Source organism: Danio rerio, chromosome 8 (assembly GCF_052040795.2).
Source record: "Danio rerio strain M-AB ecotype USA chromosome 8, GRCz13ab, whole genome shotgun sequence".
Classification (NCBI taxonomy): Eukaryota; Metazoa; Chordata; class Actinopteri; order Cypriniformes; family Danionidae; genus Danio; species Danio rerio.
In genome coordinates this window covers 55,144,974-55,172,467 of record NC_141028.1, presented here as the reverse complement: position 1 = coordinate 55,172,467, position 27,494 = coordinate 55,144,974, and the positions used below count along the sequence as shown (strand labels likewise).

The window sequence follows — 27,494 nt, the reverse complement described above, 5'->3', positions numbered from 1 at the left end:
ACAACCCAAGACCACACGCTTGCAATTTTTTAGAAGAACTTAATCTAAATTGACTTAAGAAGAAAAAAGAAATATGCTGAGAAACATGGAAGCATTCTCACTGTTGTCATAGCTGTACAAATCATTCCTCTAGGTCACTTTCATGACATGTTTGTGGCCGCCATGTTTAAGCTATATCAAACACGACTGAAATTTACGATCTGGGATCAGACTCAGTAAAACAATCATCATGACACCACACAATTGAGAATCTTTTGATCTTGTTGCAGCAAGCCTCAAATCTATCAACCCAGTCCCCCCTCAGTTGTTGGTGGGATGCAAATCAGGCTGAAAATCTTCAAGTTTGTGGCCAGCCTAATATGTTGCTTTGCATTAAAGCATCTGCCAAGTGCTTAGTTTACCCTAAATTATAATTCTGTCAACTTTTCTTCAACACTCAAATCATTATAAACCCATCTTCGAAACACAAGACCAGACCATTACACTGAAACATTTTTGTGAAAAGCTCTTGTTTAAGCTTCTCTGTTTAGTCTTTGACATGCTTCATTTACTTGCAGTAATTAGGAAGTCAAAATATAAAGTCAAATAAACCTAAAGACCTTGAGACGACTTGGTTTAAACCACTGACGTTTTCACAATTAACATTTGCCCAGATTTCTAATGTAACCCCTGTTCATCAATATAAAAGTCAATGTCCAAAAACTGCAATAAAACGACTATATATATATATATATATATATATATATATATATATATATATATATATTAAGGGTGTCACGATCCTTCAAATCCTCGATTCGATTACATTTTCGATTCTTAAGTCTCGATTCGATTTTCGATTATGAATAATTAATTAATTAATAACGAATTAATTATTTGTAGCCTACCGTTTAAACTACTTGACCTGCATGGTCTTTGTTTTACCCATAACCAAATCATCCAGCAAATGAATAAAGGTAAGTTACACACATAATTACCAAAATCTATCTATTAAATTAATCAATCTTTTAAAGAAACGTTGGCTAGAATTCTGCATTTTAGGCTTAAATTATAGAGAGACATAGCAGATGAACCGAGACTGCATCAGATCGTGAAGCAGATCAATGTTGATCATTTCCGCACTGACAGCTCGAAAGAAAGAACAAAACAACTGGCCTAACACAACATACTATAAGATTAAAACATGAAAAAATGATCAGATAGTAACTTCGGTCAATTTTCCTAACGGATAAACCGAGAACAGGCTGGATAACAGCTCTCGTGATATTTCAGCATGCTTTCACTTTCGCATTTACCGGTAAGAATGACATCTCGCCCTGCTCATCATTCTCTCTTCATATAGCCGTATATATGGCTATTACACGATCATAATACACTGTGATATAGCCTGGGTCGTTAGTTCGTTGCATTTTGTTTTCTCACTACAATCGATCCGCTTAATAGGGCAGAGACCGTCTCATTCGGGCGATCTCAGACTGATTGATTTGGCGCGAATGCGAGCGCAACTGCTGGATATATGCCAAACAAACCACGCAAACGGGGGAACCGAGACAGATTCCGAAACAAACGCCTATGTGTGAATGCACCGTAAGATTGTATTTGCACACAATTGACAGACAGTCGCAGCACGCAGCTCTGGCTCGATCTGGCCCGCAACAAGGCAGCACTGTACACTGACCCGAGCGTCTCGCACGCTGGCCTCGGGCCATTGGGCAGTCCTTATTGTCGAGCCCTGAAAGTTTCAGCCCTGTCGACGGGTCTCCTGCGTCTGCACAGTTTAACAAGCACTTCGACAAGCCTGTTTTTCCTGTTTGCCAAGCCAAGCTGACGTGACATTGGGGGCGTGGCAGCATCGACGATTCTATTTTTTGATCCGATAATCGACATTGAGCATAAATTTTGATCGATTTCGATTGACACCCTTAATATATATATATATATATATATATATATATATATATATATATATATATACTTCTTATCAGACTCACTTCTTATCAGAATCACCCAACTGTCATTGTACCCCTTTAAATGCTGGTTTGTTTACATAATGCCACAGAAGAAAAATAGTAGTTATTTTCCATATACTAAATTTGAAGCAGATTTTTTTCATTGTTTATTAGTCTTGCATGAAAAACAACATTTATTTTGAGTAACTCATATTTTTTATGTAGGTTTTGAAGTAAAGATGATACTATTTACAGTTGAAGTCAGAATTTTTAGCCCCCCTTTGATTTAAAAAAAAAAAAATTCCCAAATTATGTTTAACAGGCCAAGGAAATTTTCGTCGTATGTCTGATAATATTTTTTCTTCCGGAGAAAGTCTTATTTGTTTTATTTAGGCTAGAATACCATTTAAACACCATTTTAAGGTCAATATTATTAGCCCCTATAAGTAAAATTTTTTTTGATAGTCTACAGAACAAACCATCTTTATACAATAACTTGCCTAATTACCGTAACCTGCTGTGAAGCTGTATAGTAGTGTCTTGAAAAATATCTAGTCAAATATTATTTACTGTCATCATGGCAAAGATAAAATAAATCAGTTATTAGAAATGAGAAATTATTAATTATTAAATGAAATTAATAATTTAGAAATCAAAACTATTATGTTTAGAAATGCGTTGAAAAAATCTGTCGATTAAACAAAAACTGGGGAAAAAAATAAATAGGGGAGCTAATAAATCTGACTGCATGTCAACTGTATGTACTGTCTGTTGTAAAGACTCCTGTGCTCTCTCTATAATATTTTAACCTTAAAAACCTACATAGACATAACAAATAACTATGCTTTCACTGTATGATAAGGAGAAGCCTTAACATTTGGCTGAATATCTTATTTTGTGTTATAGAAGGAAGTCACGTGGGTTTTAAGCAACATGAATGTCCGTAAATGATTACGCATTGTTTGCCATTATTTGCCAAATCTGTCCTTTGAGCCACTTCACACAGTATTCCTGACAATGCTTTAAGGTTGCCGTCAAAGGGCTCTTTGAAAGTTTTTATTGGACTGCCCACTCCTGAAACAGGCCTGTTTTAAGGAAGATGTGTCCTTGCCCTGCCTGCAAAAGTTCACATAACATGTAATGTGAACAGAGAGCTCCTGCTTCCTCTGCAGGAAAATGGGAGGGAGAGCTATGAGGTCACTTGCAAAACATGACTCCCATTCAGACAACGCCACAGTGGAAGATTTGTTCCGAGTTATACGCCTGCTCTGAGAAGTCACTGTTCCCATGTTGAAATTGGGGAATGTTATTCACAAAGCTTTTATTTTTATGGACCAAAACTGAAAGAAGAAACTAAAAGGTACGCAGGCAGAGCATTTCTTCCAAGCTCATTTGAAATAGGTTCTTCAGCCTAAATTTTCTGTGAAATGTAAATTACATTGCTCCAGTTGCTTTTGTTGTGCGTTTCAAATGACAAATCCGAAAGAGGGCGCTGTCTCCAGTTTTTACGAATCTGAAATATGTCACTTAGGGAAAAGTCATTTAAAATAGATTCTTCGACCTACGTTTTTTTTTTCCAAATGTAAAATACATTGCTCCGGGTGCTTACGATGCACGTTTCAGATGACAAATCCACTAGAGGGCACTTTTTACATATTTTGCGAATCTGAAATGTGTTACTTAGGGAAAACTAATTCGAAATACATTATTTGGCCGAATATGTTCTTGCGTAATATTAAATACATTGCTCTGGGTGCTTTCTTTGCATGTTTCGGATGACAAATCCACAAGAGGGCGCTGTCTAAATGTTTTGCGAATCTGAAATATGTTCCTTAGGGAAAAGTCGTTTGAAACAGGTTCTTTGGCCTACATTTTTTTTTTTTGCGAAACGTAAGATACATTGCTCCTGGTGCTTTCGTTGCACGTTTCAGATCACAAATCCACTGTTTCAACATTCAGGGCTCTATTTTGACGATCCAGGCGCAAAGTCCAAAGCGCAGGGCGCAAAAGCATTAAGGGCGTGTCCGAATCCAATTTTGCTATTTTAAGGGCGGAAAAAGGCTCTTTGCGCCACAGTGCATGGTCTAACAGGGTTGAGCTTATTCTCCTAATGCAGGGATGTCAAACTCAATTCCTGGAGGGCCGCAGCCCTGCACAGTTTAGTTCCAACCCAGCTCCAACACACTTACCTGTAGGTTTCAAACAAGCCTAAAGGACTCAAGTAGTTTGATCATACAGCTCGAAATTAACCTTTTTGCTTGGTAGCACCGGTGCTCCTAACTTAAAAAATTTAGGCGCATCAGCCAAGATTTAGTCACACCACCAATTATAAGTACTGTTCCTACAAGTTTTCTACAAACATATTTATAGCATTTGAAATCAACACTAATCAAACTAACAAGCAAAAAAAAAATTAATACATATGCAAGTGTGAGGAAAATATGTCCGCCACTTGCACGGCGGACAGAATCTGGCAATTATATGGAGCATTAAACTGAAGCTCTCGTGCTAGATGTGGCAAACAGTTAAATGAAAATTCCATCCCACAGACTTTTCATAGCGAACTTGAAGCAATGGAAGTCTTCTACTGTTGGAAAAGTGTCGGTGGTGGAATAACTTTCAGCACATGATCACTAGTAAGATGTGTCATTATTTGTCACTAGATGGTTTCTAAAACTAAATCTGTCTGTGTAATCTTCATTCTCATCTTCAGCGCTTTACAATTTTTCGCGGTAGTAGCTCTCTCTGTCATCCGAAAACCAGAAGGCGCTGAGTGATTGACAGCTGACATTAACCAATCATTCGCGTTCAGTGCTAGAGCAGTGGTGGGCCAATAAGAAGAGCGTGAAGGCGGGGCAAGCATTACGGACTTGGATTTGTTTACTGCAGCAAGTTGACATATCGGAATTTTGGTCGCAATTTCGAGCCCTGGATCAGGTGTGTTTAATCAGGGTTGGAACTAAACTGTGCAGGGCTACGGCCCTCCAGGAACGGAGTTTGACATCCCTGTCCTAATGAGTTATAGATGTGTTTTGAGAATAAACCAATCAGAATCTCATCTCCCATTCCCTTAAAGAGTCAGTTGCGTCGCACCATAGCACATTTGCTATTTACGTGACGGACTTTGTAAGTGGAAAAACTGAACGCTTCACTAGAGAGAAAACAGTTAAACAGAACATCTACAACGTGAGAATGAGAGAAGAGCCTCCTCATTGTTTACTTTCACTCTCGTGGATAGGGAAACTATTTCTAAATTAAAAACTATTTCTAAATTCAGTTCTAATTTCCAGCACATAAATAAATAAACAACAATAACAAAGTGTGGTCAAACAACTGAGTTATATCCAAACAGACATGCTATGCCCCATATGGTCCAAAACCTGACAGGTGGGCAAATCTAAGCTTGTTTTTAATGAAACAAATATAAATATGCCTATAATAAATAATACTGCTAATACTGATAACATTATACAAAAGCAAATTGTTATGAATAAACTAAAAAATCCCCCTGGAATGAAGAAGGCATGAAATCAGTGATTTTTATATTTATGTAGGCTAAAAAGTGATCATTTTTGTAATATTTTAAGCATATTATTCAGTTTTATAGCATATTGTGAGCGCAGTATTAGGAGTCGAGATCACATTTATGTAATAGCCTATGAGCATGCTTGCGCGCCGATTTCCTCTGCTCATGCACAAAACTTCTTGCACGCCGTCAAATATACGCTGCTCAAGTGCAGATCTTCTTGTGCGCTCTCAAATAAATGCTGCTGAAGTGCGATTTAGTGCATTTATATAACAAGTATGCCTCCAACATTTATTAGATTTGCTAGGAATATTTATGAATGTCTCCAATAGCCTACAGAGAAGTATTAATGCATCCTGAAGTAAAGTGAAACGGCTATACGTCGTGTTTTCTGGCCTCACGCATCACGCACCTGTCAGTCAGACAGCCAGCACGTCACTTTAAAGGGTTAAACAAATGACGCACAGCACTACTACGGTTACAGAAACGTTTGTGCTGTTATAATTCACTTACCCTTTAATACATTTTAGTGCGATTATTACCCGCTATTAAAAAAATTATATGTTTTGAATGAGAAGCTGTAATGTAGACGTGGCGGAATGTATTTTGGCGTGACGCCCCGCCATGGAAGAATGAATGTAGCGGAAACCATGTACATCCTGTGTGTATTAAGCAGTGTGTAAGCGAGGCGCACAACTGACGCGCTCTGCGCTGGACTATAGACCTGCTTTGATCTGGTCTATTGTGCAGTCTATTATAGTTCCTCAAAATAGCAACGCACCAGCAATGCGCCTTAACATGCCTCCATTTTTAGACCAGAACGTCTATAGGCGCACATATGAGTGCAAACGCATTTGCCATTTAAACAGTGTGGTGCAAACCCAAAATGACTCTTGCGCCGAGCTGAAATTAGCAAACAACAGTTGTGTCGCCCCTTGCAACGCATTGCGCCGGGTCTATAATGGCTCGTTTCCTCTGACTGGTACAGTATGATACGGTTCGGGTCACCTTTATCAGGTTTGCATTTCCACTACCAAGGGTACCCTTTTGGTGGGCGTGGTGTATGACAAAGTTTCAGTCAACGTCATTTTCGCTCGAGAAAATGTCTACAATAAAGCTGTACAGGTCGTTCACATATCATATGAAAAGCACTTCTCACAAAACAGATGCTTTACACATAAATACTTGTGTATAAATGTTTATTACTAACTTTTCTATAACTTTCTATAAACAGGAGTTGATTATAATTGCAGATCAATGACGGTGAGAAATAGCCTACTGTAACGTCTATAATTATAATAAATAAATAAATAAATGAACATATATGAACACATACAGACCCTTACAGTCTCTGATATGTTACCAACTACAGAAAAACTACACAAAGCAGACATTTCGTCGTTAATTAGGTTAAAAACAACACAAAGTATAGCCTACAGTCAGTGAAAACCTCTCATCCGTGTCTGTAATCTTCAGCAGCACATGAAGCCTCTGTTAGAGAGTCATTCCATCATTCCCAGTTCATATTAGCCCAAAAGGTCATAATAAAGATTCAAACAAGGCAGTTTGTTCATGTTTGCTGAAGAAATAACGTGTTCCTTGGCTTCGCCTTTTTTCCCGCGTTTGTCCTTTTCTTTCTGAATGTGTTACTCGCGTTTGTCAGCTTCTCACAGGATCGGGTTTCCAAAGCTTGTCAATAATCAAGTGCATGTTATTATTATCAGATCAAGAAGTTTGTTATTTCAGATAGAGACGCGCGGCGAACGCAAGAAAGAAAGCGAAACCACTCGGGCTTCAGACTGGCTTGTTAAAAACTACGCGGCACAGGGTGAATCTGCTCTTCTCCATGGTTTTGTGACTGTTTATCATGACAACGACAGGGTTTGTTTGCAGGATCGACCATGGCTGCATATGTATTTATAATTCCGCTGTAAACTCTCGCTGTGTATTTCAAACATGTTTACATTCTGGCTTGTTGAGTCTACGAATGACGTATCTCTGTAAACCAATAGCGTTCAGCTGCGCGTGCAGCTCCACCTTTTGGGACCCTTTCTGCAGTTTGGGACCCTTACGAAAGGGTCCCGAAAAAGTGGTACGGTTTGGTTCGGTACGCCTTTTGACAGTGGAAACTGGCCATAATAGGGCCCTAAATGGCCAGTCTGGCCATTCTCCTCTGACCTCTGGCATCAACAAGGCATTTGCGCCCACAGAACTGTCGCTCACTGGATATTTTCTCTTTTTCAGACCATTCTCTGTAAACCCTAGAGATGGTTGTGCGTGTAGATCAGCAGTTTCTGAAATACAAGGACCAGCCTGTCTGGCACCAACAACCATGCCACGTTTAAAGTCACTTAAATACCCTTTCTTCCTCATTCTGATGCTCGATTTGAACTGCAGCAGATCGTCTTGACCATGTCTACATGCCTAAATGCATTGAGTTCCTGCCATGTGATTAGCTGATTAGAAATTTGCGCTAACGAGCAGTTGGACAGGTGTACCCAATAAAGCAATAGAGTGTATTTGTCTATATATTATTTCTTATACATAATATTATTCCAATCTACTAAAATGTCACTTTGTTCAACTGTAAAGTTGAATTTTCAACATCAAAAGTCAACAGGGCAGAGATCAAGCTTCCATAATGCAACTGTAAATAAACTGAAAACACGTAAAATAGGTAAGCTGTTAAATAACAGACATTTTTTCACAGTGTATATCCAAAAACACTTTGGTCTTGCACTACAAGTGTTCATATATGTGTCTGTCAAATGGTGCAGATGCATTTGTTTTCGTGAGTCTGGCATGTTTGTAGCATGCTGGTTAAGTAGGTAGACAGGAATGTGTTTTTCCCCCCTTTGCCTTGTAATTAGGCTTTTTTAGCAGCAGGCAAACACAGTGATACCTCTCAGCGCACAGCTGGAGGGACGGGGAAGTCCTGCAAGCTGCAAATCATGCAAGCACGCTTTTGAGCTGACAGACTAGACTGCAGTCGCGGGGAATGAAAATACTCTCAGCTGTGTGCGTTTGCGCCGAACACTGTCAGTCTCTCCAGCGCAGAACATATTGAAGCATTTGGGTTCGGCCTCCACGTGGTACTGTTACTTTGCCCAATCAGTGAAAAAAAACAAACAGCTTTGGCCTCTTAAATGAGATCAAACGGGACACAGTATGCTTTTAATTAGACGCAGACTTCGCCAACACCACTTAAACCAGTGTAGCGCTTCTGTTTTTTTTTTCTTCTTCCCAACAGTCGGCTCATTATATCCTGCATTCGAGCCAGTTTGCCGCCCTTGTGGAGTCTTTGTGCTGGAGTGACATGTCCGAGCCTGGTCACATTAGCTCTGTGTGAAATAGGAAGTGTTTGGTGGAATGTGCCCGGGGCTCTGTGAAAACAGTTATGTGTAACATGCTTCCCCTCCTCTTTGTGTGTGTGTGTGTGTGTGTGTGTGTGTGTTGTAACTATATTTCCATTCCATGACCTGCTCTGTCCACTGCTATTGAAATGGAGCTTTGTAAAGGATGTGCAGAATATTTCATGTGTGTGTCTTTGTGTATAAAATATGCGTGCAGTTAGATAGCACTGGGTGGTATGGCCTAAATTATATTTCATTATGACGATATATTTACAGATGTTTTTTTAAGGAACACTTCCCCTTTTTTTGAAACAGGCTCATTGTTCAAGTCTCCGAGAGTTAAAAGGTTGACTTGAACCATTTTTGAAACCCTTCAGCCGATTTCTTTTTCTTGCTGAGTCACTGTTAGCTTAGCTTAGCATAATTCATTGTATCGGATTGGACCATTAGCATGTTTTACATGTATTTATTATAACACTTTTTGTTGATATTTAGGAATAACTACTTAAAGATACACTTTTTAAACAATCATTATATCAACCCCTGTTGTTGGTATGACAAAAATTCTGTTTCATAGTTAAAGGACTTTTATTTCATGGTAATGATATATTTCCAGATATAGTTATTTAAAGGAACCCCCCCCCCCTTTTTTTTTTTTTAAAACGGGCTCATTTTCAAGTCTCCTAGAGTTAAGCAGTTTACTTAAACTATTTCTGAAACCCTTCAGCCGATTTCTTGTTTTTGCGGAGTTATTGTTAGCTTACCATAGCATAATTCATTGAATCAGATTGAACCATTAGCATATTTTACGTGTGTTTATATTTTTTGTTTTGTTGTTTTCCAGGAATAACTAACCATTTAAAGGAACGCTATTTAAAAAAATCATTATATAAACCCCTGATGTTGGTATGGCCAAAATTCTGTTTTGTGGCTGGAGGACTTTTATTTCATGATATCAATATATTTTAAGATATAGTCAGTTAAAGGAAGACTCCATGTTCAAAAAAAAAAAAAGTTTCCTTTTACAAGTCTTCAAGAGTTAAGTTTTAGACGATTTCTTGTTCTTGCAGATTCACTGTTAGCTTAGCATAATTCATTGAATCGGATTGGACCATTAGCATTTTTTAGATGTATTTATTATAACACTTTTTTTGTTGATTTTCTAGAATAACTAACAATTTAAAGGAACATGTTTTTTGTATGTTTTGAATCATTATATCATCATGATAAAGATGTATTTCGAGATAGTTATTTAAAGGAACACTCCCCCTTTTTTAGAAAATGGCTCATTTTACAAGTCTTCTAGAGGTAAACAGTTTACTGAATTTCTGAAAACCTTCAGCCGATTTCTTGTTTTTGTATAGTCACTGTTAGCTTAGCTTAGCATAATTCATTAAATCGGATTAGACCATTAGCATATTTTATGTGTTTTTTATAACCCTTTTTGTTGATTTTATGGAATAACTAACCATTTAAAGGAACATTCTTTACATTAAAAAAACAAAAAATCATTATATTAACCCCTGTTGTTGGTGACCAAAATTCTGTTTCATGGTTTGAGAACTTTTATTTCATGATAGAATGGCAGAAGAAAAAAAAAAACGTTTCTGTTTTCTAGATTAGTAATTTTAGGAACTTTACTCAAAGAAAATCTGCTGCCGTAAAATGCCTGAAGTGGAGTGATTTTGCAAATGTTTAATACATAAGGTGTCTACACAGGACTTTAGCTTTTAATAGGAAAATGATCTAAACTTTATTTCAATGTAAATAACAATCTGTAGTAGTAATTTTACCCATAATATGCCTGAAAAAAAGGTTTCAGCAGTTCCCCACAGTGGTTTGAAATGTTTACGCTGATTGCATCATCAGGTTCAGGGCTCCTAATGGTTTATGGTCATTATGATAGACGACTCGCTGCATGAAATTTTCTTAAATCTTCTGACATGACCAGTTTTCATTTCATCGGAGAGAAAATTTGATCGAAACTCCTATTAACCAGCTGTCGGAGAACACATCAAACAAAAAATCTTAGCATAAGATTATAGGAATCTTTTAGGATTTCTTTCCTAAAGTTGTCAACCAAATCATGGCATAAATCTCAACATTGGTTCAAGAAATATTGAGATTCTGTAGTAATTTCAAGTCACTACTCAAATAAGCAAAAAGTCAACTACTTTGTATAAAACTGAAATGCTAATTTATTTAAGGAAGGTTTTTATCATTTTGGAAGAGCAAGTCATTTAAGGGTGGTATAATATCACAGAAATACTATGATGAAAGTTAGCAATTCACTTCAATTGTTATTCTAATAACATTATTTGGTGTCTTTTTGATACCAGCGTACTGGCCCAAAAACACACAGTAGCATATCATGTAACCAATATTTCATTCTAATTCTGTACACACACTGAAAAACAGAATCTTAAAGTTTTTAATGTCATTGTGGATATTCTTGTCTTTTATTTGTCAGCCAAAGAAGTCTTATTTTGAAATGCATTTTTTTCAAGTTTGCTGAACAGCTAACCGCAATTCTCAAGTGATTACAGAAACCTCAGGACTATGTGTGCAGTCTAAAAACAGCTCTTTCTGGGACATTAGACTTGAGCATGTTTCGACTAGAAACTGGAAAGTAGCTATCATTGCTGTGACCTGATGAAAATATCATTTAAAATGCATCAACACCATTACCTATAAGCCCACGTCAATTGTGGCAACCCAGGAACTACCAGTTGTCTCTTATCAACTAAACAACACTGAAATGCTACACTGTGAACCCATTCTTGTATGAACCAAAACAGACATAGTAGCTTCTATGGTGCAGTTTGCTCTAGTGTGCTTTAGTTTTAAAATGCATAAGTTTTGTTACGGTTTGGCCTGGCGTCCACACTACTCTCTAAGTGTTTTGAAAAAGCTGATGACCCCGTTTTAGGCGGGAAATGCTGAGGTTCAATTTCAGTGTGGATAGACACTGATACACATGCTGCGTTTGAGATCGCATATTTCCATACTATATAGTACGTTAAAAACAGTATGCGAGCCGAGTAGTATACAAAAAATGATATGCGAGAATTACCCAGATAACCTACTACTTCTGGCGAGATTCTGAAGAGCGCATCCAATTGACACAACTGGTACACAGCAAGTGTGTATGCTGGCAAAATATGCACATACCCTAGTGCAGGCGTGTCAAACTCAATTCCTGGAGGGCCGAAGCCCTGCACAGTTTAGTTCCAACCCTGCTCCAACACACTTACCTGTAGGTTTCAAACAAGCCTGAAGGACTCAATTAGTTTGATCAGGTGTGTTTAATTATGGTTGGAACTAAACTGTGCAGAGCTGCGGCCCTTTTGGAACTGAGTTTGACACCTGTGCCCTAGTGAATATAAATGGTCACGTTTTATGCATTTTAGGCTGTATAGTGTGGACAGCAGGGCTTAATTTGTGCCAGAACACTATAGATGCAGGACCTCTGAAATCTGATCTGGCACCTCATTTTACCGATCCCCCTCCTTAACCATCCTTCTCCCCCGTCCACTGATCCCTTTCACTTTTTTCTCTGACTCCCCAACCCTCTACACTTTCGCCCGCGACACCCATCCTACCCCCACCCCTCCACTCTTCACTTTCGTCCTTTGTCCGCAACACCTCTCCGCTATCTAACTCCCTCCCCTGCTCTACACTTTCGCCCAGCCCCAGTCTTTACTTCGCGTGCGACACCTCTACTTCCTCGGGTAGCATGCCAGATCCGTTACCCTGATCTGTTTCGGGACCTCGCAATTCACAAATTAGGCACTGATGGACAGGCACAGTTTTTCTTAAATGCAGTAAAAACACAGTCTTAATGAAAAATATTTACATTCTAAAATGCTGCTTAATAATAAAAATGCATTGGGATGCAGGTTCTAAACAATGTTTTTTTTTGGCTTTACGCTAAGAGTTTACAGTTAGCTGATGATTGATTATAAGAGAGCCCGGTAGAAAGCATTGAGCTTGGCAGGGCAAGAGGGAAGTTTGAGCTCAGGTAGGTCTCGAGAACTCCCTCCTTAATTAGTGCTAATCACAAACAAGGAATTGCCATAGAGATACACTACTGCTTAAGACTTCGCCTGTAGTGTCAATTTAGATTGTTCAGTTCACTTAAGACGCATGTCTTAGGATTGTGGGAGGAAACCGGAGAACTTGCGGGAAACCCACACGAGCACGAGAAGAACATGTAAATTCCACAGAGAAACATCAACTGGCCTGTTAAGGACTTAAAACAGTGAAGTTCTTGCTGTGAGGCAACACTGCTAACCACTGGGTCGCTGTGCCGCCCTATAAAAGGAAAAGAGGAGGGGTAAGGGTGGAAGGGGGGATTCTTTAAGGCAAACATAACTAAAGTAAGAAACTCTGATTATTTATAATAAGTTAGGAATCATCTGATTGGTGAATCACAAGCATTACCTAATGTGGGACCATCTGTGATCAATCATAAGCATGTGATCCTCTCGAAATGAGTTTATAATTAAACTTCACTGTGTCTTTTGCTTGCAGGTGTGCTGATTTGTCTTCTGGAGGGGCAACAGAAGGCTACATAAAATGACCCAATCTGTGCACATAACCTCCAAAGTGCCAAGTAAGTAATTGCTCTGCTGCTCTCAGTTGATAGTACTGTTTTAGGATGAATACATCTGTTATTTTTGCATTGTAGATCTGAGTGCCCCTTTTCATTGCTCTGCTGAGGAAGAATCAGACCAAAGTGGTGCTTATTCTGTACAGACACCCTACGGATTCGAGCTGGACCTTGATTTCCTCAAGTATGTTGAGGAAATAGAGAGTGGGCACAGCATTCGTAGGGCTAATGTGCACCCTCGGAGAGGATCTAGGAGTGACAGGCGAAATTTGAGTACTGGGGGTCGAACCAGCGGCTGGACCTCCACCGAGTCCCTTTCCTCAACAACTAGTGAGAATGGTCAGACTAACCAACCTTTTCTCCAGAGCCCAATCACACCACCTTATAAATCACAGCCACTTTCCCCATTACCAGTGATCAGTCCCAGTTTACCTACTTTCTCAAAAGTGCCACCACCACCTCCACCACGTAACCCTAGGGTGGAAAGAACACTTCTTGAAACTAGCCTCCGGCTCCAACAAGAGCAAAGTCAGTTTTCCAATGGATTAGGCTCCAATTTGGCTGACCTTTCCAAAGTGAGTTCCAAAACCAATGTATCTAATAGGGACTTCTCTGTAGGTTCTTCACAGCCATCAGAAGCCCCATTGCTACCGATGTCACATGTTATGCAGAACCCCCTTTCTGGGGCATGGACCAGAGCAAGTCCTCAGACTTCCGGATGGAGCACTCCAGCCTCAAACTCAGGAACAATGCCTCCTGGGCAGCTTCAGACAGTTCGAGAACAGATGGCTGCTGCCCTTAGACAGCTGAGAGAGATGGAAGAAAGAGTAAAAGGAGTACCAGTCCTGGAAAGAGAAGTTGCCATGCTCCGTGCAGAAAAAGAAAGGCTATCTGTGGAGCTTCAAAATAAAACAAAGGAACTTGAAGCAGCAATCAAACTGCAAGTACCCACTGAGGCAGTAGAGGAACAAGACAAAGAGCAAATCAAGAAAATACCAACCTTTGTTTTAGAAACAAAATCCATAGCAGTAGGTAATGATGTACCTCTTGAGAATGTGATAGTCTCTAATCGTCAAACGCTCAAGGATGCTGCCGTTGGATCAATCATCGATGTTTGTCACGCAGCTGTTGAAACTGAGGCTAATGCCATGTGTGATGAGGGAATTCAGACCACGGTGGATACAGAAGATGTGTCAGTCTGGGTCATTGAGTCATTTCTAGGGCTACAAAGCGAGGCGGAACGAGAAATTGACAACCTACAACACACCATCACGTTTCAACAGGAGTCAATTCAGGTTCTCGAGACACGATTAACTCAGGTCAACCAAGATCTCGAAACTTTAAGGGCTCAGGAAATTGAGAGAACCTCCAAGATCATGTTGGACAAAGAGACGACAGCTAAACCAGAGACAGTCAGCATCCGACTGGAAACATGTCCTGAAGTTTGTTCAGTGGGAGTGTTGTTTCCTGATGTGACTGACCCTGAGTATGATTTAAAAAAGGACCAAAGTATTCAAACAGATCCTGAGGAAACTTCTAAGGAACAACCTGTGGAGCTAATAAGCACTGGTGTCCAGTGGGAATGTCTTGATGACACTGAGCCACAAGACAGCGAGGAACAGACAACGTCTGCTGAGAGTGAGTATTGGTATTTTAAGTATGTCTGAAGTAATATTTATTAAAAATCATTATATTGATGGTTAACTAAGCCTTCACTGCACTAGCTGTGAGCACTTTGATGTAAAAAAACAAACAAAAAAACATTAAAAACATGTCATGACACATAGTAAAAATGCAAAGTGGCCAATAAGTGTACATTGTAGGGATAAAAAAAAAATCCAATGTACATTTGTAGAATTTTTCGTTTATTATGATAAACTTTGTGTCGTTACTTTAGTGGTCAAGTGGGCATCAATGTGTGGATGTCAAATAGACTTCGAGGTTTCAACATCAAATCGATTGTTCATTCATTCATTCATTCATTTTCTACCACTTTCCCGGGCTGGGTCACGGTGGCAGCAGTCTTAGGAGAGAACCCCGACCCTGTGCCTAGACACTTCCTTAAGCTCCTCCGGGGGATCCTGAGGCTTGAAGGTGCTAATTCTCATTCTAGCCATGTTACACTCAGCAGCAAACCGCATGCTGAAGGTCCATGTGTGATGAAGTCAACATAACAACATCATCTGCGAATAACAAAGATTCTGTGGTCCCCGAACTGGACCCCCTCCAGCCCTAGGCTGCGCTTTGAAATGCTGTCCATAAAAACTATGAGCAGAATTGGTGACAAAGGACAGCCCTGCCAGAGTCCAACATGCATTGGGAACACTTCTGACTTGTTGCCGGCATTGCGAACCAGACTCCTACTCATACAGTTTCATACAGGGACGTGACAGCTTTTAACAGAGCGCCTCTGAGCCCATATTCCCCGAGCACCCTCCACAGAATGCCACGAGGTACAAGGTCGAATGCCTACTCCTAGTCCACAAAACACATGTGGACTGGTTGGGCATACTTCCATGAACCTTCGAGCACCCTAGTGAGGGTTAAGAGCTGATCCAGTGTACCACGGCCTGGACGAAAACCGCATTGCTCCTCCTGGATCCTAGGTTCAACCATCGATTAACATTTTTAATGTGTTTTTTACCATCATCCTTGATGTGAATTTGATTTCATTTTGAGGTCAAGGTGCCTGCTTGGAGTACTACTTTTGTTAAAGTAGAATTATAAATTTTTGCCATTGGTAATAATCAAAATGAACACTGTTAACCTTAAGGTCGTTACTTTAAATTCTATGTTAATTCAACCATGGCTGTTTAGTTTCAATTCGTGTATAGTAAGTTGATTAGGGCAATGGGATTCGATGCAATCAACTACCTTAGGTTAAGATTGCATGTAAAACAGATTAGAGCATGATTCAGTCAATGCAAAATGGATAAACTCATGCTTTATCTTAAATCAGGGGTGTCCAAACTCAGACCTGGAGGTGTCCTGCATATTTTAGTTCCAACCGCAATTAAACACACCTGAACCAACTAATCAAGCTTTTTCTAGGTATGCTAGAAACTTTCAAGCAGGTGTGTTGAAGGAAGTTGGAGCTAAACTATGCAGGACAATGGCCCTCCAAGAGTTTGGACACCCCTGTCTTAAATGGATTGGGAATGCTGTTTCATGTTAAACTCTGTCTAAGAAAACAGCATGTATTTTAAGGTTATCCATTAAAATTGATTTGTTTGCACTAAAGCTGCAGGCCCTCTGAAATCTATCATGAAGAGGAAGGATGGGAGTGGTGCTGGTGCAGCTTCCAGCAGCGGCAAAAAAAGCTTACAATTTGTCGGGATTCTAAATGGAGGGTGAGTTCAGTTTTTATACTATATCCAAAAATATTTCATAGAAGTACAATAGAAAATGAAAGTAAAAAATGATGCATTACAAAGTGCTTTTACCACGGTAAAATCAGTATCAAAGACTCTTGAGTGGCAAAAACACCAATATGTTATAGACAGTTGTTAAATGTATATGTACATATGTAAAATAATCTATCTTCTGTTAAATAATACATGAATTTAGAGCTGCAAATATCAATTTAGTCTTTTCTTATGTATTAATTTGTGCTCTTTAAAATAAGGTTATATTAGTTATTGTATTTACTAACATGACTGATTTACTTATTGTTCATTTCAACATATTAGGGTTGTCACATAACTGGAATTCAGTACCAATCCATACTGAAAACGTTCATTTCCTGCCAACATTTGAGCGATGTTGAGTGCGTTCTTAAACAGCGCTGATTTGCCATTGTGTTCACATGCTCAACAGAAATGACTGTGATTGGCTGTGAAGGTCATCAGTTCATCAAACTCACTGCTGTTTACTGAATGTAAACACAGATACAGGGATAATGGATCATTTGAAAGTCACGCCGATCAGCTGGTTTCTCTATAAGCTGACATACGAGTGATCTGCTGATGAATTGGGGCTTTAAAACGCTCCAGTGTCCCGGTATCTGTGTTTACACTCAGTAAACAGCGGTGAGTTCAGTAAACTGATCACGACCAATCAGAGTCATTTATGGGTTTAACAGCTTTCAAATGTCAGCAGGAAATCGAAGTTTTTAAAAAAAATTGTATCGATTGGTACCGAATTCTGCGACGCAGTGGCACAATAGGTAGTGCTGTCCACTCACAGCAAGAAGGCTGCTGGTTTGAGCCTCTGTTAGGTCAGTTGGCAATTCTGTGTGGAGTTTCATGTTCTCCCTGCGTTTGTGTGGGTTTCCTCCGGGTGCTCCGGATTCCCCCACAGTCCAAAGACATGCGGTACAGGTGAATTGGGTAGGCTAAATTGTCCGTAGTGTGTGTGTGAATGTGTGTGTGGATGTTTCCCAGAGATGGGTTGCAGCTGAAAGGGCATCCGCTGCGTAAAACGTGTGCTGGATAAGTTGGCAGTTCATTCCCCTGTGGCGACCCCAGATTAATAAAGGGACTAAGTTGAAAAGAAAATGAATGAATGGTACCGAATTCCAGTATTGTGATAACCCTAACATTTACTAATACATTATTACAATCCAAAGAATTGATTGTTAAGATAGGGATAAAGTACATCCAGGCGGTTGTTATCACAGAATAAAGCCAAGCATATTGGCTGTTATTGTGCGAAAAGACCACCTCAATGTTTTTTTTTTTTCATTTATTACACAGCGACTTGGCATAAAATGTTAAAAAAAAAAACTTGACACAAACATTGTACTGAGGCATGATAGTTTGACTGAAAGCAAAGCTGACAGAAACAAAAACAGCTGAATGGAGTATACACTAACCTACGTATTATTCAGTCACAAGATAGCATGGAAGAGTCAAAAAAACGTATATAAATACGAACGTGAACGTATTCACTGACTAAAAATTATTTAAAGTACCAGGATGAGCTTGTGTTATTAGTTTCAACTGGAAAGAAGGTACTTTGGAATGACCAATCAGCATTGAGTATTATATGTTATATCATTAGTTAATGCACTTTGAATAAACAAGGACTGACTTTATTTTCATTAACTGACATTAATAAAGATGAATGAATACTGTCATGTTTTGTTTATTGTTTGCTCATGTTAGTAAATAGATTAACTAATGGAGCCATATTGTAAATTGTTACTTGCTATTTAACTGAACTAAACTGAACTTAAACTCTGAAAACTGAACTGACGCTGTTTCAGTTGACTGTAATCTTCTATTTGCTGCTTTGACATAATCTACATTGTAAAAGCGCGATAGAAATAAAGTTGAATTAAATTATTTAAGTATGCATAATATTGAATTTCTCCTTAATTCTGTCAGGTATGAGTCGACGTCTAGTGAAGAGGAAGAGGAGGAGGAAGAGAGTTCCTCTGATGGCAGCGAGGCTGGTGCTTGTTCAGACAGCAGTGTGGAAGAAGCAGCAGCTCTAGAGGACACGTCTGATGAAGAGATGAATATAAATGCGGATGAAAGTGATAGCGATGAAAACATGCCAGCAGGGACTGAAGAGTTAAAGGATCAGGCAGAGGAAGTGAAGGAAAAGTAAGTATATGACGTTTTTTTGTGTTGACTGCCATAGCCATATCACTCTGCAGCCCAAGACCGGTTACTCACTGAAGCTAAGCAGTGCTGAGCCTGGTCAGTACCTGGATGGGAGACCACATGGGAAGACTAGGTTGCTGTTGGAAGTGGTGTTAGTGAGGCCAGCAGAGGGCACCCAACCTGCAGTCTGTGTGGGTCCTAATGCCCCAGTATAATGAAAGTGCAATAGGAGATTTTGGAAGATGCTAACATTAGCCTGATAGCGCTAAAAGCCTACATCCCACCTGGCAAATAGCTTGATAATTGGACAAATTTATTTAGTTCCTACACACCTTCCACAAAATATTTAAATACAAACAAATACAATTGGACTACTTAATTTAATGATTGTTAAGGATTAATAATGGGCAACACGACATATGTATATGTATATATACAGTTGAAGTCAGAATTATTAGCCCCACTTTGAATTTTTCTTCTTTTTGAAATGTTTCCCAAATAATGTTTAACAGAGCAAGGAAATTTTCACTGTATGTCTGATAATATTTTTTCTTCTGGAAAAAAGTCTTGTTTTTTTATTTCGGCTAGAATAAAAGCAGTTTAAAATTTTAAAAACACCATTTTAAGGACAAAAATTATTAGCCCCTTTAAGCTATATTTTTTTCAATAGTCTACAGAACAAACCATCGTTTTACAATAACTTGCCTAATTACCCTAACCTACTTAGTCCCTTTATATTATTATTATTATTATTATAAAGGCTTTGCTCGGAAGCAATCATGCAAACCAGGTTCTGCTCGAAAATGGCTGTCTTTGCTCAGCATCAGGTGCACAGCACATGATGTTAGGCAGCAAACTTACACAAAAGTGTCATAATACTGCTAATATGTTTTTATTAATTTATGCATACGCAGTGAATGTAAGCCTGCTAACTGATCAAATGATAGAATATGTAAACTTATATATAAAAATTATATATATATATAATATATAATATAATTAAAAGCTTCGGTGTTGATCCGCAAAGGGCTCTTTTTTTGGTTGGCCAATCAGATGAAAAAGGGTATTTCAGCACCGCCTACACGTGTATAATGAATTTTAAAGTTGTTTATCTGTTTTCCTACTCTAAATTAAAAAAAAAAATTAAATCTAGCCAAAATCGTCCATTTTCTTAGTCTTCCTTTTTTTAGTTTGAAAACGAATATGAAATGGACGGAAGATTATGACCCTGATTATGATTGTCTCAACAATAACATCATGAGTTTTTTTTAATGATGAAAACTTTGTGTATAGATGTGGCTACTGAGAACATGCGAGTGACCACACGCACCACACGGTACAGCACAAAATGGTCATTTAATGCTTTTTATTTTTGACTTTAAAAACAATAAAAATTTAAAAAAATATTAAAACAGTGGTTAGCACTGTCGCCTCACAGCTAGAAGGTTGCTGGTTCAAGCCCCGGCTGGGCCAGTTGCCATTTCTGTGTGGAGTTTGCATGTTCTCCCTGTGTTGGCCTGAGTTTCCTCCGGGTGCTACGCCTTCCCCCACAGTCCAAAGACATACACTATAGGTGAATTGAATATATTAAATTAGTTGTAGTGTATGAGTGTGTGTGAGTCAATGAGTGTGTACTGCGTTTCCCAGTATTAAAAAAAGATAGCAAATACTGTGGAATTGTAATTGCTCTGTTAAACTTCACTTGGTAAATATGTAAAAAAGAATAAAAAATATATAAATCACAGCAGGGCTAATAGTTTAGCCTTCAGCAGTATATATGTACTTGCATGTAATACACACAACTATAAATGTTTATTTTTAATCTCACAGGTTTGAACTTAGCTCCAAAATGCGTGAGGCTTGCCTTATTTTGAAGAACCATCTTAACGACGGAGAAAAGGCTGTAAAGAGTAAAGAAGTGGTGGGGTTACATTTCAGTCATTTCATTTTCACTGTGGATATTATTCCTGATTAATGATTTTAAAATGTCAAACGCGATAATAAACTGTTGGGGTTATTGTTGTTCTGTCCTATAACGCAGTTGTCCAGCACTCATAGCGTTCAGCTGGAGTGGTTTCGAGTATCCAGTGCAAAGATGGCCCAGCCATTACGTGTGTCAAATTACCTGATGGCGTTCTCCGAGGTCTCCCCCGTCCTGCTGGAGCACATTGTCAACATGACCGACGGCAACGGCAACACTGCTTTACACTACAGCGTCTCCCATTCCAACTTCGCTGTTGTGGACCTACTGCTTGACACAGGTTACTACAAATTACTTAAGACTCTCAAACACTCTAAGACACACATACACTTTATTTTCTGTTATACTCCATTTAAAATCTAAAAACTAAGCTAATTGTTCAAATGTCAAAGACTGTGATAAAAAACAATCCACAATTACTTCTTATATTGAAAACAAGTCATTTTTGTTTGTTTGTATCACCAAATCAGTGACATCATTTATGAACGTGTCAATTAAAGAGTCAAAATTCTGTATTTAAAAAAAACATTTAGTAGTTTTGGATCAGGACTGAGGTAATTAACAGATTTATGCAGAAAAATACAAATCTGATACGTTTTTACAGCAATTTAATTTAGTGCATGTTTTTATCCCTAACATAACGAAAGGGTAGTAAATTTGCTCAGTGTGTTGTTGAGTTTTTTTTTCTTAATATGTGTAAAAATAAATAATGATGCACCGATACCATTTTTTTTTAACCAATCCGATCCTGATACCAAAATTCGGAGTATTGATTATGTATATTAACAGGAACAAATAGTCTTGGAGAAAGTTTTTCGTGTTGTTATGAACGAGACACGCTGTTTGAATTGTGAATGAATGGAGAACAATTGACAGGCGCGGCGGGAAGCGCTGAACTGAACATTTATTTAACCACGTGAATATTCATCTGTACTTCACATTAAACTATAGAATAGATTTAAAACATTTGGGATATAGTAGGCCTACATGACAACTTTCTAGGCCCTTTTAATAGGCTGCCTTCATGGCTTTTGTTTGCTTATAAATTACACAGAATATAGCACACGCACAAGATCGGATTTGGATCGGTTCCAGCTAACAGATACCTGATCCTGCAAAAATATACGATATCAAACCGATATCTGATCCAAGTATCGGAATCGGTGCATCCCTAAAAATAAGATTTTTATTCCACTAGCTGAAACACAGAAAAAGTTGTGGCCAAATTAAGACTCGAAATGTTTTTGAGACATCCCCAACAGCACAAGACTGATATAATCATATTTAACTTCTTTACAGACATAAAGTTAACGTAGAAAAATGCTAAGTAAAGATCGTTCACACAAAAATGAAATTTTACTCACCCACAACTGGCTTCAAACTGAGTTTCTTCTGTTAAACACACAAAAAAGGTAATTTGAAGAATGTTAGAAACCGGTAACCATTGAAATACATTGTGTGAAAAACAAAGAAGTCAACGGTTTACGATTTCCACTATTTTTCTTGAATGTTGAACTTTTGTGTTCAACATAAGAAAGAAACTGAAGGACGAGGAACATTTGGATCAGGAACATTTAATGCTTTTTAATTTTGTCTTAAAAAATAATAATAAAAAGTGTAAAAGAAAAAAAGTATATTAAAACAGTGGTAGCACTGTTTCCTCACAGCAAGAACGTCGCTGGTTTGAGCCCTGGCTGGGCCAGTTGGCATTTCTGTGTCGAGTTTGCACGTTCTCCCAGTGTTTGCATAGGTTTCCTCAAGGTGCTCCAGTTTCCCCCACAGTCCATATACATGTGGTATAGGTGAATTGAATAAACTAAATGGCCCATAGTGTTCAGCATAAGAAACTGAAGGATGAGTAAACGATGACAGAGTTCTCAGATTTGTGTGAACAATCCCTTTAACTATATACTCCAGGAAACTGAGTCATGCATATTCAGTTGCGTGTGTGTGTGTGTGTGTTGATGTGCAGGCATGTGCAATGTTAATCAGCAGAATAAAGCCGGATATACAGCTGTGATGCTGGCCGCTCTTTCAGCAGTGAAGGAGGAGGATGAAATGGCCGTGGTCCAGAAACTCTTCCGTCTGGGAAACGTCAATGCCAAAGCCAGCCAAGTAAGACACATAGCTGACTAGATCTTCATCTGTGACTAAGTCTTCCTACATTACATTTTTTACCACATTTTTACTATAAAAGTCAAAAACAAAAACCCTGTTATCGTTCATCTATCTTTTGGTCGTTTGATTTTTCTTTACAGAAATGGGTTTTGAAAAACAAAAAAAAGAGCCATTATCAGAATTATTAGCCCCCCTTTGAATTTTTTTCCTTTTAAAATGTTTCCCAAATGATGATTAACAGAGCAAGGAAATCAAGGCCTGTCTGATAATAGTTTTTCTTCTGGAGAAAGTTGTTTTATTTCGGCTAGAATAAAAGCAGTTAAAAAAAAAAAGCCTTTTTAAGGTCAAAATTATTAGCCCTCTTAAGCAATATTTGTTTCGATAGTCTCCAGAACAAACCATCTTTATACAATAACTTGCTTAATTACTTTAACCTGCCTCGTTAACCTAATTAACCTAGTTAAGCCTTTAAATATCTCTTTAAGCTGTATAGAAGTGTATTGAAAAATATCTAGTCTAATATTATTTACTGTCATCATGGCAAAGATAAAATAAGAAATGTGTTTTGAAATGTGTTGAAAAAAAAATCTTCTTTCCATTTTATCCAAAATAAAAAGTAACGGGGGGTGGGGGGGCTAATAATTCAGTAAATAATTAAATCATTTTAAATTTGATATATATTAAGATTAATCTCAGTGTAATCTTGGAATTAATCTAGAATCAAATGGCTCATTTGACTTCTGCCGAAGACATCCAGATTATGTGTGCTTCCCAAATAATGAAGAAAATTACGTCTTTGAGAACGGGTTTCTCAAGCCAGGTGGCGCATTAGACCAGGGGCTCCTGTTTCCAAAATGCATCACAAACTGCTTGAGAAACTGTTCTACTATGATAGCTGGTGATGAAAATAAATGATGTTCAATAAGATGTACTTGTGTTTACTAACTGTTTATTCAGTTAAACATGAATTGTGAACTGTAGGCTTACATAAGCTCCAAACAACGATTTTTGATAACCTTAATCCGACTAAACTCATAACTGAACTAAACAGAAATGGAATTAAGACATGTGGAGTATGCAGATATTAGTGGCATTACTGAAGTAAAAACCACGCTCAAACTATTACCGTCATGTAGGACTTTTCACTATATTTTCTCACAAGATCCACACACACAGACACACACACACATCGCGAAATGCGAAAGTTTTTTTCTTTTCATTCAGCGCACGTTATTAAATTCCACAACACTTTCACCAGTCCTTCCTCCTTATTTGCGTCTAATACCTCAGTTTGTCACAGAGGCATGAATGAAATGTTCATGAGTGAATGTGAAACTGCCGAACTGCAGTTAAAGTCACCCAAAATTACAGGAAACTCTTACATGAAAGCACTTCACGTAAACACCTTAACTATATTATTTACTATTAAGGCAAATAACTAGACTACAGATGTCCATTTAAGCGTAGTTTAGCTGTCTTCAATCTCAGTGAAAGATTCTGAAGGGCACTTTTTAGTCAGACGGCTCACCGATTTGACTTCATTCACGGTCATTCATTTTAAAAAGCACTCGCTCCATTTTATTTGTATATGTTTTACTCGAACGCATAAACTCTACAGGTGCCTGATAGTTAGATGTGTAGCTAACATTAATCAGATTCACTCTACTGAACTGCATCCATGTTAGCACGTCACGTTTGATGTGATAATTTTACAATAGGAATACACACAGGTTCGGTGACTCGTTCTCGCCACCTACAGTGCAATTCGGTCAGGTATACATCCGCGCTAAAATATCAAGGTGAAAGTCATCATAGCTTGCGTAGAATAGACCCAGCTCCCAACCCAACTTCGAGAATAGATTAACAGCGACATTTTTTTAAGTGTCTCGCGTCAATGAAGCATGTTAATTACAGCCCAGCACTAAGACGGCACGGTTTTTGCATCTGAACTCTTCATATACAGTATATACATACATATATATGTTTTGGTCTGTGTGTGGTTCTAGGCAGGACAGACTGCTTTGATGCTGGCCGTCAGTCATGGGCGTCAGGAGATGGTGCGAGCGCTGCTAGATTGTGGCGCTAATGTGAACATCCAAGACGATGAGGGCTCCACCGCTCTAATGTGCGCAAGCGAACACGGTCGAGCTGAGATCGTCTCCTTACTGCTGGAACAGCCGGGGTGTGACATTTCAATCGTCGACAATGTGAGTACTACAAACGGGGCATGGACTGAAAATCTGGGCCACATTGACATTTTTTAGCGTGTTTTTTCTCATTTTTTGGCTGATTTTTACTTTCGGCCAAAAAAAAAAAGTTAATTCAGAGTGTCTGCAAGGATCTGAAAAAGTATTAAAAGGTGATAAATCAATTATAAGAAAATTAAGGCCCTTAAAACGTATTAAAAAGTCTGAATTGTGTTTTTCAGAGGTCTTAATTTTTGTTTAAGCGCTGTCACAAGTGTTTGACATTGACATTTATTTATTGTCCTCCTAATATTAATAACCGTGTGCTATTCATGCGATGTTCGAGCTGGAAGCTCCTCTGTCTGGGTGGTGTCACGTAATTTGCGACAGACACAGGGAGGTGATGTGACGCTCTACACATGTAGCGAAACCATAGAGCGAAACAGACGGCAAAATGGGAAAATGTAGGTTTGCGCACTCCTGGTTGCAGATAGACAAGTTTAAACAGCGACTGAAGCTTGTTGCTGAAAACAACCGCATAATTTATTCTTTCAGGCTTTATTTCTTCCGAGCTTATTCGAGTTCTGTTGCGTGGTTGTCCTCCATTGATTTATTTACGTACAACTGTTTATTAAGTTAAAGGTTTGAGATACTGATTACAACTTGAAGTAGCGATGTGGTCTTAAAATATTCTGAGAAGGTCTTTAAAAAGTCTTAAAAAGGAATTGAAATTACCTTTAGGATTCCTGCATATACCCTGTAATTGTCAGTGGCTGAAGATTTGGTACATCTCTACTACAAACACAATACAGAAATACAGAAACACACTACAAATAACGCAGACCACAATGGAAATGTGTCAGGAAACCCCAAAAATTGAGGAACCAGGCTGCTTCCTGGATGCAAGTGGCATTAAAAGCCGCTTATAAATATATAAGCAACAAGGAATTGTATGACCAGGATCTTAAAATAAATAAAAAGCTCAGCTGTCAGATCTCCGACAACAACGTTGACTTTAAACAGGAAGTAGCTGGATTTGTCAGTTGGACACTTTTCCATTGTGGTCTCTGCTATTTGCAGTGTGTTTCTGTTTTTGCATGACTTTACGCGTGTGTGCTGTTGTCAAATTGATAACGTTTTTTCAAACTGCTGCCACCAGTTGTTCCGAAACAGAGATTACAAATGTTACATTGTTACTCTTTGCTCTTGGTGCGGTTCACTTTCACACTGCCAAGTTTCTAATCGGACCACAAGAGCTAAAACAACTCACGTGTGAGTAAACTCTCCTCACATTGGTCAGTGTCAGGGTTTATTTTGCAGAATCCGGCTCAGCTGTCAGTTGAGGTGGTGGTTTGGTGGTGTTTGACAATGTGCGCGCGATGTGTCTGAAGATTGAGGAGAGATGCAGTGGGGAGGGGTGAGAAGGGTGCGCGACGTAGCCTATTTGAGGACCGTGAGATTACCGGAAGATTATCACTCATTTGCAGGCATCCGGAAACTCGCGAAAATTCCCTCTCTACTCATAATTCTCTCTTCATATAGCCGTATGCCTATTACATATCCATAAAACAGTGATATAACCGCGCTCGGAACCTTGGGTTACTCACTGCAATCGATCCGCTCCAGAGTTCGTTTCAATCGAGCCGAGACCACCTCATTCAAGCGATCTCGGAGCGATTGATTTGTTGCGGATCCGAGAGCGATTTGTGGTTTCACATATGCTAAACGAACCGCACTAACTGGGCAAATGAGACAAGTTCCGAAACAAAAGTGTAGGTGTGAAAGCACCCTAAGACAGTCCAACAATGGCGTTATGGACTTAAGCTGTGCATCATCTCCATAAAGATGAAATGAAATCCTATACTTTCTGCAAATAGACCCTAACGGAAGCAGATATAAGGAAAACAGAATAGGTCCAAGAATAGAATCCAGCGGTACTCCACATGAGAGAGATGCTGATGAGGACATACACTCGCCTAGGCAAACAGAGAAGCTTCTGTCAGATAAATATGACCGAAACCATTCCAAGGCAATACACTTAATACCAACACAGTGCTCTAAACGAGAAACTAACATCTATACAAATAAATCACAAATTAAATGAACACATAGAGGACAAATAAATCGACATATTTGAATGTGTTTTATTTAAATTGTGTACTGATTCAGTGGAGGTAGAGGTCACTTCCTGTTGCCTTTATATGGCATCCAAAGAAAGTG

The 27,494-nt window shown here is 38.7% G+C and overlaps 2 protein-coding genes and 1 long non-coding RNA gene across 19 annotated transcripts in view; 1 reads left to right on the top strand and 2 right to left on the bottom strand.

Annotated features, from left to right (window-relative positions):
• kank3 (KN motif and ankyrin repeat domains 3) overlaps window positions 1–27,494 on the top strand; it is a 45,655-nt gene that overhangs the window by 11,648 nt on the left and 6,513 nt on the right. For all 13 annotated transcript variants that reach the window (XR_015497156.1, XR_015497155.1, XR_015497153.1 and 10 more), the window contains 8 exon segments: window positions 13,362–13,443; window positions 13,519–15,078; window positions 16,682–16,790; window positions 18,768–18,989; window positions 20,820–20,910; window positions 21,031–21,250; window positions 22,943–23,085; window positions 25,095–25,295. Coding sequence is in view for 1 of the 13 variants with exons in the window: in NM_001257149.1 (NP_001244078.1) it covers window positions 13,407–13,443; window positions 13,519–15,078; window positions 16,682–16,790; window positions 18,768–18,989; window positions 20,820–20,910; window positions 21,031–21,250; window positions 22,943–23,085; window positions 25,095–25,295 (2,583 nt within the window). In the remaining 12 variants the exon portion in view is untranslated.
• On the bottom strand, window positions 3,565–7,464 carry LOC147835813 (uncharacterized). 2 transcript variants are annotated; one of them, XR_015498549.1, is made up of 3 exons: window positions 4,942–7,464; window positions 3,874–4,083; window positions 3,565–3,584 (listed from the first exon to the last, which is right to left on the bottom strand). It is a non-coding gene; the product is annotated as an uncharacterized LOC147835813 (long non-coding RNA). The 2 variants fall into 2 exon arrangements; XR_015498551.1 differs by having other exon boundaries at window positions 3,874–4,099; window positions 4,952–6,856.
• si:ch211-243p7.3 overlaps window positions 9,210–27,494 on the bottom strand; it is a 53,107-nt gene continuing 34,822 nt past the window's right edge. For 2 of the 4 annotated variants that reach the window (XR_015498422.1, XR_015498421.1), the window contains one exon: window positions 24,021–27,250. The gene's annotated coding sequence lies outside the window, so the exon portion shown is untranslated. Of the gene's footprint in view, window positions 12,281–24,020; window positions 27,251–27,494 lie in introns of those variants that run through there. The other 2 variants (XR_015498424.1, XR_015498423.1) reach the window with 2 other exon arrangements.